Source organism: Mauremys mutica, chromosome 3 (assembly GCF_020497125.1).
Source record: "Mauremys mutica isolate MM-2020 ecotype Southern chromosome 3, ASM2049712v1, whole genome shotgun sequence".
In the NCBI taxonomy this organism is placed as follows: Eukaryota; Metazoa; Chordata; order Testudines; family Geoemydidae; genus Mauremys; species Mauremys mutica.
The window spans coordinates 165,540,556-165,562,459 of record NC_059074.1 but is presented as its reverse complement, the minus strand read 5'-3'; the positions used below and the strand labels follow the sequence as shown (position 1 = coordinate 165,562,459).

The 21,904-nt window shown below is 39.4% G+C and overlaps 1 protein-coding gene across 1 annotated transcript in view; it reads right to left on the bottom strand.

Annotated features, from left to right (window-relative positions):
- CENPF (centromere protein F) overlaps positions 1-21,904 on the bottom strand; it is a 77,605-nt gene that overhangs the window by 17,573 nt on the left and 38,128 nt on the right. The window contains exons 11-13 of the mRNA XM_045011610.1: positions 19,367-19,502; positions 13,913-17,472; positions 3,373-5,667 (exon numbers count right to left, since the gene is read on the bottom strand). Of these exons, the coding sequence (XP_044867545.1) occupies positions 3,373-5,667; positions 13,913-17,472; positions 19,367-19,502 (5,991 nt within the window). The remainder of the gene's footprint in view (positions 1-3,372; positions 5,668-13,912; positions 17,473-19,366; positions 19,503-21,904) is intronic.

Sequence of the window (21,904 nt, the reverse complement as noted above, 5' to 3'; positions counted from 1 at the left end):
CTACTCCCCAAGGTTCTCCCTTCTATTCGCGCTCACTTCTCCACCTGCCTCTCAAATCATCTTCTTGGATGCCACACAGGCTGCAGCTCAGTCTCTTCAAATCTGAAGTTCTTGGATCAGATTCTGCTGCTATGCATCGTGTGTTGTCATTTACCCCACTCAAAGTTACTTTACACTTGTGTAGATGACTACCATACAATACAGCACAAAAGAGAATCTGGCCCTTTATATTTTTGCTAATTAATCTCCACCACATTCCACCTCTATCACCTCTGATATAACCAGACACCTACTTCACAGGGATGTTTTTGGCTTAAATTCTTTGTGAAACAATGACACCCTGGGATAGAAGGACTAATATGATTATTACATCTCTATTCTGTCACCTTCAACTCTTTTCTCAGTCTCATATTCAGTCCCTTCTCAAATCCTGCCACATCCTCCTTTTAATGTAATCACAGTTGACTCTTTCCTCACAATCTCCAATGCTGTAACATTTGTCTTTATGCCTAGATTAGCAGACGGTTAGACCCACTCTACCAAGCCCTTCCTCCCAGGAGTAGTCCCAGTGAAGATGTGTGAACACAACATTCAAAGTATTAAGTTTATGAAATACTCTACACATTCATTTTTCCCCATAATAATTATCGGAAGTAAATGCTTTGAAATACTATATCTAAGACAACCTCTTTTGGGGGGATATTATATACACAGGTTGTTTGCTGAATATTCAAATCTTCCTTAAGATCCTCCGTGCCCTTTTCTTGTTTGCTTTACCTTTCTGTTTGCTTCTGTCAGAAGAGCCTTATGATTTTTCTCTACTTGATGAAGTCTACTTAATGGCTGTATAGCTACAGTACTGTAGTCCCAGACTCGAACTTTTTAACATAAAACAATAGCATACAAGATTACAGAGAAGATGGGCCTCTCTGTCATATACAAAGGCATTTTAACTCTGAGCTGTACAAGAAGCTTCATCCCACCAATGATGTTAGCAATAAAGCCAAAGCTAACCTCACAACATATACAGCAATTGTTCCTACTGAGGGTGTTCTGAGAGGTTCAGGGTCATTAGTCTCACCATGACAAAGATGTTGCAACATTCTGAAGTATTTAAGCTGTCTATTTTTGTGACTATTTTGTGGACATATTAGGATATAGAGAGTTACTTCTGGGTATGATTCCTAAAAGTCATACTGAAATTCATGGCAAAACATCTACTGACATCCAGGAACAGGCCCATAGTCGTGTAGTTTTGCACACAATTTCTGCCGCTAACATGCCTATTTAAATTAGAAGCAATGGTCAATATTTTACATAAACGAAAGCAAGGCTGCACTTCATATGATTTGTAAGACATCAAACTAGGAGAATGAAATATGAGCACTTTTAGAATAAGAAGCTTAAATATGAAACTAGGTTTTATCTACCCTAGAGAGAGCTGTCAAAAAGTTTATTTTAAAAAAAATAAATACTTGAGGAACATTATACTTGTTATCTAATTGATCTCAGATACTCCGCTGATGGAAGACATGTAAATGCCTGAAATAGAGACGAGCCTTTTGTCATAGCAGCCATTCCAGGCTGACATCCTAAGGCCCACCATCCCCAGTGAAACAGTTTTCAAATACAAAGTATGAAGGAAAGGGAAAGAACAGTGAGCTCATCTTCATTCTGTATTAGAGGAGAATATTAACAGAGTATTAAAATTCCTAAAATGTTGGAGCCAGAACCTCAGTTTCTTTGAACTAGCAGAGATCCATGGACTTCAATGAAGATACACAGATTTACACCAGCTGAGGATCTGGCCCTCAAACCTGGAAAAGTCAGTTTCTCATACAGTAACTAACTTGGCTGTTTTCTCTCTGTTCCTGAAGATAATTCATCTTTCTGACTGCTGTTCCCCCAAACTACCTTTATTTCCCCCCATGTTAATTTCATTGTCCTTTCTCCTCTTCCCTCCTCAAGGAAGAGAAAGATTCTGGCATTACACTTACTCTTGCTCACGCAGTCTAGTGGCAGTCTCCAGCTCTATAACCACAGCACACACCCCTGGAATACCTTGATCCAGGATGCATTTTAAAGGGCCATGTTAAATAGGCAATAAGAATCTGATTCAAAACCTAGTGAAGTCAATGGGGGTCTTCCCATGGACTCTGACTTGGGCCCTAAACCTGCCAACAGTACCACAGATACAAAAATTGAAAATACAAAACACACACAGAGCTTTAAGTAGGCCTGTGGGTATAGTCAAACAAACAGCTACATTGCGTACACCTTACCAGGTGAATGAATGCATATCTGTTAGTGCATACACCAAAATCTTTGTAGACTTGCAAGTGCACACATACAATCTTATGGCTTTTCTACACTGAAAAGTTAATTTGGATTAAAGTAAGGTATGAATTTAAAGTGGCATAGTTATTCCTGATTAACTCCCTACATGGATGATCTTATTCCAGAGTTGGAGTATCCACACAGGGAGTTAATCACGAATAGCTATTATAGAACAAGTCCATGTGTAAACGGGCTACTCACCGCCGCGGCGCCTCCCGCTGGTTTTTCCGGGGAATTAGCTCTTTTTCAGCCCGGAGCGCCCTCTGCTGGCCGGTGGTCCGCCTGTTTTCCTCTCGGCCCCGTGTCCCTCCCAGGATCCCAGTGCCCCTTTAACTGGGTTTCCCCCTCCCCGGGGAACCCCCACCCTGCTTTCCCCGCTTCGCCTCAGAATGGCTACTGTCCAGTCATTATCTAGCCCCAGCTCCTGGGACAGACTGCAGTATCCGCCTTCTCATCACAGGCAAAGGGGTTTGGACCTGGTGCTCTTCCTACCCCTGGGTCGCCCCTTGCAACCCCCAGTACCTGTGGCCTACCGCTAGGCTGCAGCCTGGGGTTTTTTTCTGGCTCGAGCTCCCCAGCTCCCTAGCCTGTTCCCAGCCCTGCTTCACCCAGGTACTTTAGCTCTGCTCATAAGCAGCCAGGCCCATCCCTCTCTGAAGGCAGAGAGAGACTGTCTGGGCTCCGGCTTCCCTGCCTTCTTATAAGCCCCAGGGCTTCAGTTTGGGGCGTGGCCCCAGCTGCGGCCACTTCCTTACTCAGCCCAGCTTCCAGAGCCACCCCTCTCAAGCCCTGGCAGGCAGCTTTTCAAGCCCCTCTGGGCAGGAGCAGGGTCCACCCTGCTACACCATGTGACAAACGTTCACTGAAAATCAGACCTATTCCTTCCACAGCACCACAAATTTTTGTCAGTGATTACTGTACAACCCTCAGTTTAAACTCTTTTGGACTTTAATTGGGCAAGGAAGTGGCCAGCCCAGAGGACATTCTATCCCCATTCTTACAAAGAGGACTGGACAATAGCTTAAACTGAATTACCTTTTCAACAAGAGCAGATTTTTCAGACTCCTTCTCAAGATCTTTAGGGGATGCTTTTAGATTTTCTAGGGTAGCCTTCAAAATTTCATTATTAGATAGCTGTTGAACCTTCTGCTTCAATTCATCTATCATATTCTGCTGCCCTTCTTTTTCCTGCATCCAGCATTCATGTTCACTTTCCGCATGCGACAGCTGTACAGAGAGCTGCTCTACATCTTTAATCTTCTTTTGTAGTGCACCATTTTCTTGGATCGTCTCGTCCCGGGTTCGTTTACAGTCTGCAAGTTCCTGTACAAGGGCTCCTAGTGATTGTTCTAGTTTGGTACTGATGTTTCTTGCTTCCTGAAGATCCAGTAACAGTTGTGTTTTATCATGTTCAAGACAACCCATTTGATGAATTAAGTCTTGTTCTTTTGCCTTACAAATTTCTAGCTCATTGAAAAAAAGCTTTATTTCCTCACTTGCATTTTTCAGCTGAGATTTTATCAATACCGTGACATTTTCAGACTCTTCTTTAATTTGCATATTTTCTTTCTCCTTTTCTTCCAGCAGTCTTATAACGTTAGCGTTAGAAGATTCTAATTCAGATATCTTTTCTTGCTTCTCCTGTAGTTCTTTATTCAAACCTTCTTTTTCTGACCTGAAGGCATTAACTGCGAATTCTAAACTTTTCACCCTATCCGCCATCTCTTCCATCTCGGTTTTAAATGTTTCTGCCTCTGTTTTAGCAGTCTCTGCCTGAAGAATTGCATCTTCTAGATTTTCTTCTGACATCTGCAATTCTCTTTCAAGCTTCTCAATTTTGTCCAGAAGAAAATCTGCTTTCCGTTCACTCTCTTTCAGTTTTTCAACTGTGCGGCGCTTTTTCTTCTCATCCGATTCTATTTTTATTTTCAACTTCTCAATTCCATATCGCAGCTGATCCACCTCTTCTTGTGTTGAGTTCAGTCTAGCAGCAAGTTCGCCTTTTTCGATTAATGAGCCTTCCAAAGTTTTGGAAAGCTTAGAGTTTTCCATTTCTGATTCACTTAACTTAGTCTGCAACATTTCAGACTCCCTTAGAATCAATTTTTTTTCCTCCTCCAGATCCTGTATCTGGTTTTGAAACTTTTCTTTTTCTAATGTCAGAATCTCTGCATCCTTCTCCACATTCTGCAACTGCTGCACAAGATAGTCTTTTTCCCTTGATAACTGATCTACATCAGATTTTGTGGTCTGAAGCAGTTTGGTTTGTGTCTTAGCTTCAGCCTCTAATATTCCAATAAATTCAGTAGCATCCACTTTGTTTGACTCTAGTTCTTTTATTTTCTCCTGCAGTTTCTGATACAGTTGATCCAATTCCTCTTTTTTCTCTGACAAAATGCTCAGTTCTTGACTGAGTTGGTTTCTCTCCGTTGTGATTACAGCAAGTTGCTCTTGAAGAGTTGAAACAGTTTTCAGTTTATTTTCACTGTCTTTTTCTAACTCCTGATTTTTTCTCTGAAGTTCCTCTATGTCACCTTCTATGGACAGGGCATGGTTCTCAATGTTCTCTTTCTCAGATTTTGTTCTCCTCAGTTCGTTTTCAGTTACGAGGAACTTCTCGTGCCAGTCTCCTTTGGTCACTTCTAAGTCCTCCAGCATGTCTGTTACATCAGATAATCTAACTTTGTACACATCCAGGTCAGATTTTGCCTTGTCAAGTTCTTTTTCTAGAATCATAACTTTGTAAGATATCTGCTGCTTATCAAAAGAAACAGATTCAAGTTTCTCATTTAAGTCTGAGTTTTCTTTTTTAAGTTCTAGAACTGTTTTTTCTAATTCTGCATAAGCAGTTATCTTTGCAGTTAGTTCTGTATGCTGCAAATCCAACCTTGAGTTTAATTCTTTGATTTCTATGAGAAGAGCATCAACTTTTGTATTGCTTTCCTCTATGCCAAGGAGCAGCTTCAGGTTTTCACTAGATGTCTGCTTTATCTGTAGCTGAAGAGTTTCAATTGTTACTTGATTTTCCAAGAAATCCAGAGGCGTTATAGAGATGTTGTTATTGGAAAATGACAATTCACTGTGGCGGTCTATCTTTTTCTCCAATGTATTTCTATATTCAGTCTCTGAGATCAGTTTTGCTGGACATTCTTCTGCAGATCTTGCTTCCGTGACCTCAGCTACATTTTCACATTCAGAGTTTTCTTCTATAGTAATTTGTTCACATAGTTTTAACTCAGGTTTCTCTCGCTTGGGTGCCAAGTTTTCATTAGGCAAACTACGCACTTGCAACTGTTGCATGCCATTGTTTTCTTGTGAAGTAGGAGAAGTCTGCAATTGGTAGAAGTCAGTGAAAGACAAGAGTGAGTCTACAAGGAAGACTGAGAAATTTCTTACCTGGTAATTTTCCACTAGCAGCTTCTCACATTCATAACAAATGGGTAATGTCACTCACCTGTACAATTTGATCCAATGTTGTTGCTGGAGGTTACAGGACTAAGCCTTGCCCTTCAACTCAGGCAATTAGAATAGTTATTCCAAAGCTATAGGAACACTCTAGCAAACTATTACTAACCTTAAGACAACCTGAAATTATAACAACTAATGTTAAGACAATTATATATTTAAATCTCCCTTTAGAAAAAAATATTCCAATTTTCTATAAATTGTATCATGGTCCTTTATCAGATAAGGACAGTGAGCTGACTTAAGAGATACTACTAGTAGAAAAAAAATTATCAGGTAAGAAATTTTTAGTGCTGTGGATTAATCACAGTTAACTCACGCGATGAACTCAAAAAAATTAATCACAATCAATCGCAGTTTTAATTGCACTGTTAAATTTCAATTGCTGTTCTATTGTTTATTAAATATTTTTGGATGTTTTTTCCACATTTTCAAATCTATTCATTTCAGTTACAACCCAGAACACAAAGTATACAGTGCTCACCTTACATTATTTTTATTACAGATATTTGCACTGTATAAGTGATAAACAAAAGAAACAGTATTTTTCAGGTTTCAGAGTAGCAGCCGTGTTACTCTGTATCCGCAAAAAGAACAGGAGTACTTGTGGCACCTTAAAGACTAACAAATTTATTTTAGCATGAGCTTTCGTGAGCTACAGCTCACTTCTTCGGATGCATAGAATGGAACACACAGACAGGAGATATTTATATATACAGAGAACATGAAAAGGTGGAAGTATGCATAACAACAGGAAAAGTCTAATCAATTGAGATGAGCTATCATCAGCGGGAGGAAAAGAAACTTTTTGAAGTGATAATTAAGATGGCCCATAGAAGGTGTGAGGAGAACTTAACATAGGGAAATAGATTCAATTAGTGTAAATCTCTTTATCGTGAAAGTGCAACTTACAAATGTAGATTTTTTTTGTTACATAACTGCACTCAAAAACAAAACAATGTAAAACTTTAGAGCCTGGAAGTCCACTCACTCCCACTTCTTGTTCAGCCAATTGCTAAAGACAAACAAGTTTGTTTATATTTACGGGAGATACTGCTGCCTGCTTCTTATTTACAGTGTCACCTGAAAGTGAGAACAGGCGTTCACATGGCAGTTTCGTAGCTGGCCTTACAAGGTATTTACGTGCCAGATATGCTAAACATTCATGTGCCCCTTCATGCTTCAGCCACCATTCCGGAGGACATGCTTCCATGCTGATGATGTTCGTTAAAAATATAGTGCGTTAATTTACTTTTTGACTGAACTCCTAGGGGGAGAATTATATGTCCCCTGCTCTGCTTTACCCGCATTCTGCCATATATTTCATGCTATAGCAGTCTTGGATAATGACCCAGCACATGTTGTTTGATTTATGAACAGTCACTGCAGATTTGACAAAATGCAAAGAAGGTACCAATGTGAGATTTCTAAAAATAGCTACAGCACTTGACCGAAGGTTTAAGAAGCTGAAGTGCCGTCCAAAATCTGAGAGGATCAAGGTGTGGAGCACGCTTTCAGAAGTCTTAAATGAGCAACACACTGATGTGGAAACTATAGAACCCAAACCACCAAAAAAGAAAATCAGCCTTCTGCTGGTGGCATCTGACTCAGATGATGAAAAAGAACATGCGTCGGATCATTATTGAGCAGAACCTATCATCAGCACGGACGAACGTCCTCTGGAATGGTGGCTGAAGAATAAAGGGACATCTGAATCTTTAGCATATCTGGTACATAAATACTTTGCAATGCTGGCTACTACAGTGCCATGCGAATGCCTTTTCTTACTTTCAGGTGACGTAAACAAGAAGTGGGCATTATCTCCTGGAAATGTAAACAAACTTGTTTGTCTGAGTGACTGGCTGAAGAAGTAGGACTGAGTGGACTTGTAGGCACTAAAGTTTGACATTGTTTTGTTTTTGAATGCAGATTTTTTTGTACATATATCTACATTTTTAAGTTCAACTTTCATGACAAAGAGATTGCATTATAGTACTTGTATGAGGTGAATTGAAAAATATTTCTTTTGTTTTTTACAGCACAAATATTTGTAATAAAAAATATAAAGTGAGCACTGTACACTGTGTTGTGTTGTAACCGAATATATAGAAAACATCCAAAAATATTTAAATAAATGGTATTCTGTTAACAGTGAGAATAATCATAATTAATTTTTTTAATCACTTGACAGCCCTAGAAATTTCTCATTATGCTAAAGAGCTTCTCTTCATTCATCACAAATGGGAAAAAGCAAGCAGTGAGTCACAGAAGTGTGTGTGGGAGAGAAAAAGGACAAATGAGAATTTTAGCTTTTGATAGAGTAGGACAGAATTAGGAGTTCCTCCCATATAGAGCAAAAGCTTCGTATTGAAGGAATTATTTGGGAACCAACCAAGTAGCAACCTACTGTGATAGACCCAGGCCAGTTGGGAACAATAGAGTAGTAGAAGGGAGATATACTGGCCACTGGATTAGCAGTTTTCTGTTCCCTGAGTGACCAGAGCAGGGGCTGCTCCAGGCTAATGAGAACACCTGACTCCAATTGACTTGCTAAGAGTCAGGTGAGGCTGTTAAGCACCTGACTTTAATTAAAGCCCTCTGATGCTATAAAAGGGCTCACTCCAGTCAGGCCAAGGGGGAGCCAGGGAGCCAGAGGAGAGGAAGTGCGTGCAAAGAAGCTCAGAGTGAGTAGGCATATGGATGGAGGACTGAGAAGTACAAGCATTATCAGACATCAGGAGGAAGGTCCGGTGGTGAAGACAAAGGTGTTGGGAGGAGGCCATAGGGAAGTAGCTGCAGCTGTAGTCCACAGGGCCCTGGACTGGAACCCAGAGTAGAGGGCAGGCCTCGGATCCCCACAAACCTCCCAATTCCTGATCAAACACAGGAGGAATTGACCGAGACTGTGGCTTTTACCAGAGGGGAAGGTCTCTGAGCTGTTTCCTGACCCACAGGGTGAATCTGTGAGGCGAGCAAATCCGCCAACAAGCGCAGGACCCACCAAGGTAGAGGAGAAACTTTGTCACACTACAAAGGATGCCTCTGCAAAGAAATGGGAACCTACTTTGCAAATCTTCCTCAGATGAGGCTCAGATACTTCTGCCCCACAATACCACTAGGGACCTTATTGAGAGAGCCTTGATTCACTCAGTGAATGGTTTCTCAAAGGCCTAGCATGCCAACTAGTGAAGGATTTTAATATCTTGTCTGTAGCAACTTTGAAATGCCCAGGTCCCGCATTTTGGATGGAAAGAGATGAGTATATGACTGGCATATATATTTTTATATGCTTAAGATACATCTTTTAGAGCTCTAGCAATCCCTGCTAATGCCACAACTTTTCCAAAGTTAAAGTTGAAACAAACTAATTTCCTAGAATTGTGGAAAGAGGAATTTACTTTGGGCAGAAAGGTTTATGGGCTGTAAGAATAACCTTTTATTTACAACCAAGTGTGGTTCTTGTACAGCTGGAGGAACTAATTCCAAAATCTGACTTTAGGAACAAATAGCAACTAGAAAAACCAACTGCTGGCCAGTCTGATGAATCTTAACATTTGGTGCTCAGTTGGGAATTTGACGTCCTGAATAAAGAACATCAAAATTTTGTGATTATTAATTTTTGTACTAATTATATACCAGGACCCCATTTTGCTGGGCACCAATTATTTTATATATATAAACAGATTTATTGTTATTATTTCCTTTGCACCATAAGTGAAACTTTACAAGAACAATAAATGAAATTTCCTGATTGAATTCTGTCTGGATACCAAAATGTATCAGTTAGGGGAATGGATAATCTCTGCTGAACTACACTTTTCTTTTGAAAACCAGGCGGTTAATTGTAGGCAGCTCAGGTACAGATGAAATAAGGGCCCATACTTCAAGAGATCTGGTTTTTCTGCAGGTGTAGTGGAGTTTCCTTAGCTATTAATCAATCGTGTCCAAAAAATTTCCAGGACTTCTGGCTAGTGAAGAACTAGATGGAGGACTTCAGCTCTATCCTCTTCCCTTTATGCGAACTGTTTTGTAAAACAGCAGATTCTTCTCTCCATCTGACATTATTTCCATGGTCTCAGAGAAGTTCTGACCTCTGGTTGGTTACTTATTTTCAAAAGGGATATAAACATTCTTACTTCAGAGCACAAGCCAACCTCTAACAGGAGATAGGAAGAAATTTCCCTTGTGGGTCAGTTATTCCATAACTGCCCTCTACAGGGTTTCTTGAACCTTCCTCTGAAGCAACTGCTACTGGCCACTGTCAGATGTCATAGTGGACTCAATGGACCACTGGTTTGATCCCATCTGTCCATTCCTATGTTAATGTTCTAACACTACTAAATTCTGTAAAAGTAAACTAAAAGGAAGTGTATCCTGACATACTGAAAAACGGTACAGCACAAGGTGTGAGGTTGAGAAAGCTGGATGCTCTTTTTTCTGAGTGACCCACCATAACCCTGGGGTCATCTTGTCTTCCAGGTATGCTCTTCACCAAGTGAGGTTTGTTCCTGTAGCAATCATACAAAGTGAAAACTGGGTTGGTTTAAAGTGCATTGCTTATACTTACCTGCCCTAAAAGAAACATTTGGACAGGATCTGAGAATGATGTGTCCACAAAAGGAATTTCTGGAGGCACATTGTGAAATCCCACTCAGAGGACGGTACCCATGCATGGCATCAGCAAACCTGGTCTCTGAGGAAGACTAGCTACGGGGTGACTGCTGTCAAGATACAATTGATGAAATGAAGTTTTGTGTCTTTGTAAATGTTTACCACAGTGGTAAATTTATAGTCAAAGCCATGCCTATTTTTACCCTTGTTGAAGCATTTCCTGCACTGGATTCAGAATATTCTTGATTTTGAACTCCAGGTGAGTTGGATTCCTTTCTAGCAGCTGGCAAGTTGTGAATGGATCTGTTTCTCTGGTCAGGGCATAAACGGTGATGTTGTCTATAAGTGGACAGGGTTGTGTAACTGGGGACCTCAGCCTCGTGAGGTTATTACAGGGGGTGTGGGGGGGGGTCTCGTGCTGTCAAACCTCCACCCCAAACCCCACTTTGCTCCAGCATTTATAATGGTGTTAAATATATTAAAATGTGTTTTTAATTTATAAAGGGGAAATTGCACTCAGAAGCTTATTATGTGAAAGGGGTCACCAATAAAAAAGTTTGAGAGCCACTGTTACAGCCAGAGAATAAAGATGATGTGAAACCAAGATAGAGGAAGAATTACCATGAAAGAGTATCTTGCACACCACTTCAAGGATTTGACTTGAATGTAACCCAGAGACCTCTCACACTCAAATGACGGATCATACCTTAGAGACTATGACCCACTTGCTTGCCACCAAGTTGATTTATAAGTTGAGTATAAGAAATGGCTACAGTTGAGCTTTTGAAATTTTGATGCTGTGTCCTCACTCTTTTAGTCAATAGAATCTATTGGAAGGAACCCCCTTCTGGAGGCATGGCCATGTCTCTCTCTGGTAGGACTACTGCTCCACTTAGGTTCCCCAAACTTACGAATTTTCCTTACATTTTTATATAACATTTTAGTTTAACATCTAGTTTTAACTGGAAATGATGATCTCAAAGGAGGAAAGTATGAGAAACTATTTAATTTTGCATGAAGGAGTAGGTAGTTTATTATTATTGAGGTTGTTTTTTTTTTTCAAGACACTGGCTTCTAGTGCTGAGAGAGTTATATGGGCTTGGGTTTGGGTTTTTTTTGTATGTGTAGTGGTGTACATGGGGTACTTCCCCCGATTGTTTACAGAAGTGAGGTAGCACGCTAATCATCCTGCTCCGGGAATCTCTCAACTAAGGAGGGGTACCAAATGCTGATTGTTGGAATAGCCTGCTAGATGGCCCCAAGTGCCTGAAAGGGTGTCTGTCTACACCCTCAGGCTGGCCAGGCTACAACCCAGGTAAGTACTTTGAAGAGAGTTAGTACCACTTCGGACATTTTACTCAGTGAAGCAGGAGCCATTTCGAACATGGGAAGGGATTTCTCCTTAACGCCTCTGTAATCCCCTGATGGTGCAGCTACATAAGGAATGCCAGCAATGCCCCCCTGCTATGTACATCGGCCAAACTGGACAGTCCCTACGTAAAAGGATAAATGAACACAAATCAGATATTAGGAATGGCAATATACTAAAACCTGTAGGAGAACACTTCAATCTCCCTGGACACACAATAGCAGATTTAAAGGTAGCCATCCTGCAGCAAAAAAACTTCAGGACCAGACTTCAAAGAGAAACTGCTGAGCTTCAGTTCATCTGCAAATTTGACACCATCAGCTCAGGATTAAACAAAGACTGTGAATGGCTAGCCAACTACAAAAGCAGTTTCTCCTCCCTTGGTTTTCACACCTCAGCTTCTAGAAGAGGGCCCCATTCTCCCTGATTGAATTAACCTCATTATCTCTAGCCTGATTCTTGCTTGCATATATATACCTGCCTCTGGAAATTTCCACTACATGCATCCGACGAAGTGGGTATTCATCCACGAAAGCTCATGCTCCAATACGTCTGTTAGTCTATAAGGTGCCACAGGACTCTCTGCTGCTTTTATATAAGGAATGGAATTCTTATGTGCCTCTGTTCTGGGCACACACTGTCTGAAGTGCTCCTTAGACTTCAATGCTGAGCAAACCTATGGAGAGGGGGAGGAGACTCCAAACTCCTTTCCCTGGTAAAACGTGGATTCTTGACCTGATAAACGGACAGGCACAATTCCCACTCCATTGCACCTAAAATTTGAACCCCTTTGCATGGTTGAAAGAGGGTCCCAGGTTGAAAAGCAGAGATGAACAATTTACATTACCCTGCCACCTGAGACAGGGCTTCACAGAAGTAACACGTGTCTCTGCACACCCAGATATACTCCAGGGTGGGAGGGGGCAGGGAGCCTGATACAGAGCACTCCTGGAAACCCGTATATAGAAGAAAAGCCCAGCAAACACATCCTAAGAGTGGGAAGGCAAGAGAAAAGGCTTAAAGCCTGATGTTTATACAACCTGCTCAATATACATATTACTTCCTTACAAAGGAGACAATTCCTTTTGTCTTTTTTGGGACCCAGAGCATATGGAGTTTCCAAGTGTTACTCCTGTGCCAGCTATGTGGGGTTCTCATCTCCTTAAGAATCCTCATGCTCCTGATCAAGCCTTCTCACAATGGAGTCAGGGCTTCAAATGGGTGTGTTTATGGACGCATGCATGGCACTAGTGCGCTGGTCCAACAAAGCCCCGTCCCCTCACAGAGCAAGGGTTGGTGGCTTGTAGCACCAAGACATAGGTCACCCTCTAAGACTCCTAAAAAGTTGCCCACTGCATTACTTGGACTTAACTTGATCTTGCAGGGCTTGCAATAGCAGTCAAAGAGAGTTACTGAGAGGTGCTGTGTTTGTGGATACAGAGAATTTACTTGAGGAGAGGAAGAGAAGAGCAAGAAGTTGAAATGGAATCAGTATTGCAGAAAAAATTAATTAAAATTAGTTATAAAACAAAGTTGTTGGGAGAAACTAAACTGCCAACTTGTTCTGCTGCTGGACAAAATTTCTGGTGGCCTGAGTTGAAGGGTGGCGCTTAGTCCTGGAGCATCCAGCAATAACACTGGTCCACCTCCCAGTTCTACACATGAGAGGCATCACCGCTTTGTTATGAATGAGGAGAAAAGCTGGGCTGCAGAACAAACAAAATGTGCACATTTTATCATGTTTTCAGGTGTCCCGCTAAAGACCTCCTGCATCTTTGATAGCCAGAAGTTTGTAAAATAACAGATTTAATCAGATTTCCATGTTACTATTAGAATAGAGAATAGATATTAAAAAGGACATAATTTAATATTTTTGCTGTTTATAATACTCTTAAAAGCTTAAATATAAAATGCTTTATTAATTGTCAGCAAAGGATATTGATATTGCTCTTATTCGGCATTGATAACAGAGACTGAAAATAATACGGCTTTGTTAGTTTCTGTACTGTACCATTTCAACTAAGATATAGGACAAATCATTTTCAGTAGTTTCCATTTTACCTAAGAGAACCTGGTTTTGGTTTTACTATAAAACATATGAAAACGATGTACACAAAATTCATTACTTACATCTTCAATATCTGTGCATAGCAGGGAACGTGAACTTAAATCAAGGCCTTGCAGCTGGTGTCTTGCTACTTCTAGCTCCAGAGACAAGTGCTCAATCTTTTTCTTCTCTGCTGCCAGCTTATATTGCATCTCCATGGTCACATTACTCAGTTTTTGTTGCCACTGTTCATTGTCAGATACATTTTGCTTTCTGAGGTCATCCAATTCTTTCCTTTCAGAAAAAATTAGTTGTTTTAGCTCTTGTATCTCATTTTTCATATTTTCACGAGACTGGAATTGCTCTTCAAATCTCTTGATGGACTTTTCATATGTCTGACATATCATCTGAAGTTCTTTAATTTTACTCTCAAGATTAGATTTTCTATGTATAATGCTCTCTCTCTTCGCAATGAAGTCCAATGCCTGATCATTATGGGGCTCTTCTACTAAACTAATTTCTGTTGTATCTTCTAGAACAGATTCTTGAGAAATATTCAGCCGAATACTTTCTTCTCTCCATTTCCACAGATCATTGTCAAAGGACAATTCCAAAAGATTTGCTTCTGCAAAATATGGCATCTCATTAAGACATGATGGAGAAAATGTGGACTTGGTTTCCTCTAATTTAAATTCTCCATCTTTTTGGTGAGAAGTCACCTGCACTTCCACTGAATCAGCGCTAACTTTATTCAGACTTGTTGACAATGCAGAATTTTCTGCCTTAAGAGTTTCTATACAGGACTGTAGCTCAGAAACTTTGAAGATCATACTACAGTGTTGCTCATGTAAGATTTTATGCTCTCTTTGTAAAGAGAAAATTTTCTCTTTTACCTCAGCAAAGCACATTTTAACTTCTTTGTTGGACAGTTTTAAATCTTCATAGTTATAGTTAGGTTCAGCACTACATTCCAGAGATTTGAAAGACATTTGCTCATTATCAAAGTGTATTCCCACTTCATTTTCAATACTCTGATCCATTAATTCATCAGGAAAAATAGCTTTTTCATCTTTTAATATTTTAACTTCACTCACTACTTTTTTTACCTCTTCTGCCATTTTATCAGTAGTGGTGTATTCAGGTTTTGAGTCATTAAGTTCAGATGTTAATGCTAACTTGTCAATCTGCAAAATTTCACACATTTTCTCCAGTTCATTTAGTTTGTTCATTGTCATCTGTAAAGAGGATACCAGTTGGACATCATCATTCTGGCTTGGCGTCAGCTCATGAGGAACCAAAGAATACCACTCATCTATTGCTCTTTTAGAGTTGACCTCGGAAACAGCATCAACAGACTCCATTGTTTGGTCATTCTTATCCATTATTATAGGCTTAGGATCTGGAGTTTCCAATTCCTCTTTAATAGTTTGTAATTCTTGCTGCATCCTCTCTTTTTCCTTTTCACTTTCCTCAAGTTTTCTTTCCACACTTTTTAAAGTCGCCTCCAACTGTATTACCCGTGTGCTGTAGTTTTCTACAGAGACTTCTCTGTCCTCAAGATCCATCTGAAGTAGCTCAAGTTTAACTTGATATTTATTCAGCTCATTCTCTTTTTCTTCCATGGACACTCTCAACTGTTCTGATGTAGGCCCTCTGTCATGAACTAAGTCACATGTTAGACATTCAGTCTCTGTTTTTATTACCTTGCTCAATTGCTCATTTTCTTGAAGCAAGACTTTATGTTGTTCTTGCATTTTGTTTTGTTCTGCCCTGACATTTAACATTTCTTGTCTTAAACAATCCAACTCAGCTGAAGATACATTTTGGATATGAGCAATCTCAGATTGTTTAAATTGCAATTCTGACTGTACTTTCTCAAGTTCTTGAATCAAATCTTTATTTTTTCCCTCTAAGGACACTAGTTTAGAGAAGAATTCATCACGCTCATCCCTAAGCTGTTTCTCTTGTCGTTCTGATTTTGCTTTACTCTCCTGAAAGTGATTTTTTTGCTGTCTTAAAATGCCTTCTGTGTTGGCACTTTTTTCTTCCATTGATTTGTATTTTCCTTGTAGATCTACAAGTTCTTTTTCAATTTCTTCATATCCTTCTATGAGTGACAGTCTTTCCTCCTTATATCTTCTGGACAACTCAGAAATGCTTTCCTCTCTTTCCTTTAATCTACTAGAAAAAATTATATTTGTTTCTAGTAAGTCTACTTTTTCTTGTTCTAAAGCCTTGTTAATGCCCTTAAGGGTTACATTTTCTTCAGTAAGGTCCTCAATTTCTTTTTCATGTAAGGAAAGCATTGTAGACATGTCTTTTTTCTCTAAATTCCACATATCAAGCACAAGTTGTAGCTGCTTTACTGAATCCTCAAGCAATTTATTATTGCTTTTTAAATCCTGAATCTCTGCTTGTTGAGTTTCTAATTCTTTGTTCAAAGTTTGCAATTGCTTTTCCTTTTCCTCAAGGGCAGCTAATGTTTTATCAACACAATCCTGCTGAGCAGAAGTATCCCCTCGCAAGTTACTGATATGGTTTTTAGTCTCTGTCACAAAACTTTCATGCATCTGTTCTGCTTCAATTAGCTTTTTTTCTGTCTCACCTTTGATTTGTAACAACTTTTCAAAGGGTTTCTGCAAATGTGACTTAAACTGCGATTGAGCCATTAATGAAATCTCAAGAGAAGAGACCTGATCTTGTAGGACTGACATATCCTGTTGATCATTTTTATCTGTTTCTAGGACAGCTTTTGCACAATGGTCTTCCCAATCCTCAGTGACTGTTCCAGGTTCTCTCATTAATACATCTGTGATGCAATTTTTCACTGGAAGTTGTTGGTCATCACCCAAAACAGTCTTGCAATGATTATTCTGTAAATGTAATTCTCTATCTTCTCTTACTTCAGAAATCTCTTTTGATTTTACAAGACAGCAAATTTTCTCATATTTACCATGCAACTCATGATAACATTGATCCTTCTCCAGTACTGCATTTGCTGCTAACTGTAGTTTTTGTTCTAGAATTTCAACTTGGTTGGTGAGCTGAGATATTTTCCAGGTCATATTTTCTATTTCTTTCCTATATTTTTGATCTGAACATTCCGCTTTTTGTTGAAGTTCATCATAAGCTTTTTTCTGTGTCTCTAGTTTTGCACTTTTATATTCCACCATGTCTCTGAGATTTTTTATCTCCAAACTATATTTTTCTTTCTCATTTACCATTATTCGAACAGTCTCACTACTTTCATTACTTTTAACTTGTTGAATCTTGAGAGAACTTTCCAAGTCATTAATTTTGCTCAGCAATTCTTCCTTTTCAGACTCAAGTTTATTCACAAGTTGTTCATTTTCATTTTTCCATTGAAAAAGAATAGTAAACTCCTTTTTTAGTTCTTCACATTCTCTCTCCTTTAATCCGAGAACTTTCAGCAAGGCTTCTGATTCCTTCTCCATTTTACTTATCTTACTGTTTAGTTCCTCAGTGTGGTTTTCTCTTTGCTTCAGCAGATGCTGAATGGAATCTCGTTGCTTTTCCAGATCAGCTATAGATAATTTCAATTTCTCCAAACTGAGAGAGGCATCTTGTTGTTTGAGTTTCTCTTGGAGTAGCTTTAGGTTTTCTTCCTGAGACAAACTCTTATCTATAGTAATAAAAACAATTAAGTGGTTAATTTGTGAAAGCAAACTATGTCAAATATGCAATATGAGCTTTTATGGGTAACACTATAAAATGGCAATATTAACATTTTTCAATTTTTCATCTAGCAATCAATGTTCTTAGTATTTCAGGATATAATTATATATATCACATTCCAAAACTGCCTTTATTTCCAAACCATGAATTTGTATAGCTGAGATAATTTTAGCATTGTCAGAATTCAGTTTTGCAGAAAGAACATATTACTGCTAGTCAAATCGCTCTATGCTTTACAGTTCTAACAGTGTCTACAGCCCATTTTCACTGAGGTCTAATGGCTTGTACTATGAAACTCATGGTTGACAGGTAATAGTACCAATGGTTAGATGAAGAATTTTGGTGCCTTATTTGTTCATTTTCCTGTCTTCAAGATCCAGAATATATAAAAATGATCAAGGTGTTTGACGGACTGATTTATGGAGTAAAATTAAGAGATGCAGAGAATACAAGAGATTTTCTGAATTGCAAAGAGAATTGTATTGAACAACACCAACTTACCATAAAAAACAAGACTAAGCATTCCCTCTACAGTAAAATTCAGTGTCTCCAAGACCCCAAAACTTGGTGAGAAACAGTGACAGAGGGAGGGGAAGGGAAATGATAGCAATCTACGGTTATTTGAAATATGTCAACACAAAGGATGGAGAAGGAATATTTAGGGTGGTGATTCAAAGGGGTGGGGGGAAGGTATAACTAAAGAGGATAAACACAGACTAATTACAGAGGAAGAACTGTCCGAGGGTTAAGGGTGATAGCGTAGGACTCTGGGAACCCACATTCAGTTAGGACAAGTTATTGTTGGTTGCAGTGCAGAGCTGCAGCACAAACATCTTCTGACTTATTTTTTGTTCATAATTATTCCCTCCAGAAAATGGAGATAATGCTACCATTTGACACCTTAAGAACCACAGCTAGAAGATAGCGAAAGCAAGAAAATGGACTTAGAAGGCATTACATTTTATTAGCTAGCCAAAAGTGCTGCCACTTGCCAAGAATAAGATCAAAACACAAAGCAGTTATTTGGATGGCCTCATGGACTGGAGCGTGCAGAAATACTTATTAAAATGGGAGCAGGACTAGGTCCATAAATTTAATTTTGAAATCTAATTAAGTGAGGTTAGACTTGTACAGGGATAAGTGGGAACAGTCTCCTTCTTTGCAGAATTACCTGTTCTCTTAAACTTCAGTCTGCAAAATGCATTTTCCCAACCAAATAGACAAAATGTAGGGAAAAGTCAAATTAGGGCTCGGAAGGTAACGTTTCATCACATTTTAGCTTGATGGAGTCCATAAACAAGCCAAAGGATAATAGAGTTTGAGGTATATTTGTTTGCCTGGGATTTTAAAACACAGGACCACATTATAGTATTTAATTTGCTGACCATATAGTTTTTTTGGGGACATATTTATTCCTTATTTTAAATAGCTTCAAAACCACATAATTTTATGAGTCAGTAGATTTGTATAAATAGTTCCATCTCAGTTTGGAAAGAGAATTGCATGTATTAGCTAAAAGTTAATTTAACTATATCACACAATGGGAATTTTTTTTTCTTGGGTATGCGGGGAGGAATAGCTAAGTGGTTTGAGCACTGGCCTGCTAAATCCAGGGTTGTGAGTTCAGTCCTTGAGGGGGCCATTTAGGAAACTGGGATAAGAAAAAAATCTGTCTGGGGATTGGTCCTGCTTTGAGCAGGGGGTTGGACTAGATGACCTCCTGAGGTCCCTTCCAACCCTGATATTCTATGAAATCACCATTGATAATGAGGTTTACAGATCCTCCACACTGAAGTAATAGTTTGTATCATGATTTAAATAGGTAGAAATGTGTATCTCACTTTTCATCTCTTCCGCATAATTCTGGGTCTCCTTTAGAAACTGTTTGGCTGTTTTTAGTTCTTCTTCCAGCTGATGGATTTCTCGAGATTTTTGATCAGACTGGCAGCGAAGAAGATTTTTTTCCTTCTTAATTTCCTACAACAAAACACTAGTTACAAAACAGTTGATTAAGTCAATAAACTGAGAGTAGTGTTATGTGGTATACTACCCATCTGAGTCCCATGAAGACTCTGGAAAGTTGGGCCTTGGTTTCTAAGCATGTACATGAGTTAGGAACACAAACTGCACTCTTGGCAGTCCTCAGAGGGCAGACAATCCTTTTGGGACGTCTCCCAGCTGGCACAGATCACAGCAGTACTTAGGTGGCTCAGGATATGGAACCAGGGAGCTGCAACCAGTTCTCTGGTGCCTGCCCATAGCAGATCTTGACACAGGATAGAATCCAGCCCACAAAAACTGAGAGTGAAGTTAAGTGACTTGCCCAAAGCCACAGAGGGGAGTCAATTATCAGAACTCAGGAGAAGTTTCCCGTTCCAGCTCCTGTTCTCAGACCACCCATCTCTCAGTGTGGATGAGTCAAATATATGAAGTTGCTCTTGGTAGCAAGATAGCATTAGATGTTAAGTATTATTAGTCAGTAATACCTGGGGGCTCGGGATAGTACATTTTCTAAGTATCTTTTTTTCAAATAAGTTAAGAAAAGTTAAAATACCCTATACAACTATGTCCTAACTGGGAACTTAAATAAAATTATTTCTAAAAAACTAACTCCTTCCACCCAAACTCCTGCATTCCTGGGTAACAGATGGCAGGGCACTGGTGGGACTCTACTGGAAACAAGCCATCATTTATTCATCTACTTACTACGACCAGATGGACACCAGTGCATAGAAGGCAAATTCAAGAAAAGGGAGGGTCTAGATGGAAAACAAATTAAAACCTTGGCGACACAGCAGGTCTGTATTTTCAGCTATTTAAACAAGTCACCCAAAGAACATAAATAAAACCGTTGATGCTTCTAGTTATTTTCTTTTCGTCTCACAACCTCCTAGTCCAAAACATCCAACTGTTATACCGAAACACACACACACTCTGCTATCAATCATTCTAAAAGACACAGGTGTCAAGAGACAAAATTTTCAGGCAATGCTGATGTATGACAAATGTCTCAAAGCTGTATGAATTCTCAGCTTCTTGTGTTCAAAATACCAATGAAATTCAAGGGGTTTAAATGGCTGAAATGCCCATCCCTCTTGCTGTGACTCAGCACAAGTGGCTCTGATTAAGATGCTTTCAACAAAAACCTGGAACCAACAACCTAACATAGCTGCAAAAAATCTCATGCTCTGATGCTGGACTTTCACAAAACTATTTGCAAGAAATGCATTCTCCCACCTTAATCGGGTAAAGGCTACATCCCATCATTTGCAATTACAATTTGGCCTCAATCACATAGGCCTTCATTAATTCCTGATTGAATAAACAAAATCCAATGTATTTAGACTTGAATGCATCTACCCTGAAAAATCTGCAGGAGTTACAGAACACTGCAGCACACCTCCTCAGTAACACAGGTTCACTTGAGTACATCAGTCCTATGTTTCACTCACTCCGCTGATTCCCCACAGAACACTGAATCAAATCTCGGTCTTTATTTTTGAAGCTATAAAGAACATGGGCCCAAAATACCATCTTACTCTCTCAGACTTCAGTAGCTGTGTTCCTCAGGAACAACTTTCTACACATCAGAAGTAAAACCAGCAGATACAGGAGACAGGGCCTTTTCAGGAGCTGGCCCAATACTATGAAATTCGCTCCTGCAAAATGACAACATCACCATTTTTCATATTTACATCCCCACTCCCCCCCCCACACCCTTTACCTCTGGGACAGTGGTTTTTCAATCTCTTCTCCATTTGCGGACCCTAGAAAATTTCAAGTGGAGGTGCAGACCCCTTTGGAAATCTTGGACATAGTCTGTGGACGCCCAGTGGTTCACAGGTTGAAAACCACTGTTCCGACAACCTTTTAAGGACCCCTTAGACAGTCTACGAACTCTTAGGGATCTGTGCACCAGAGGTTGAAAACCAGTGCTCTGGGGGATATGGGAGAAATAGAAAACTCAAATGATAGATGCTAGTCACCTTAATTATTCTTGACTCTGGAAAGCATTCAGATAGAACAGCAATTGGCACAATATAGGAACTTAAAAAAAAAAATCTCTGATGTGCTTCTATGACTATTCTGAGTTCTCTTCCCTTTCATTTTCCTTCTAATTATAAATTAAAGGAAAAATCTTGTAATCAGCAATCAAGGTTTTTTTAAATCAAAACGTACAGTCAGATCCTTCTAGTGTAAATTGGAATAACTTTATTGATTTCAATGGAGCTATGCTGATATATGCCAAGTTAGGATCTGGCTTCATAGCTAGAAATTTGTTGATAATTCTGATCTATAGTGCTTGCAAAAGTAAAAATGTACTTATTTTGGTTGTTAACAAAGCAAATATAACTAAAAAGACACGTAATGGAACATTA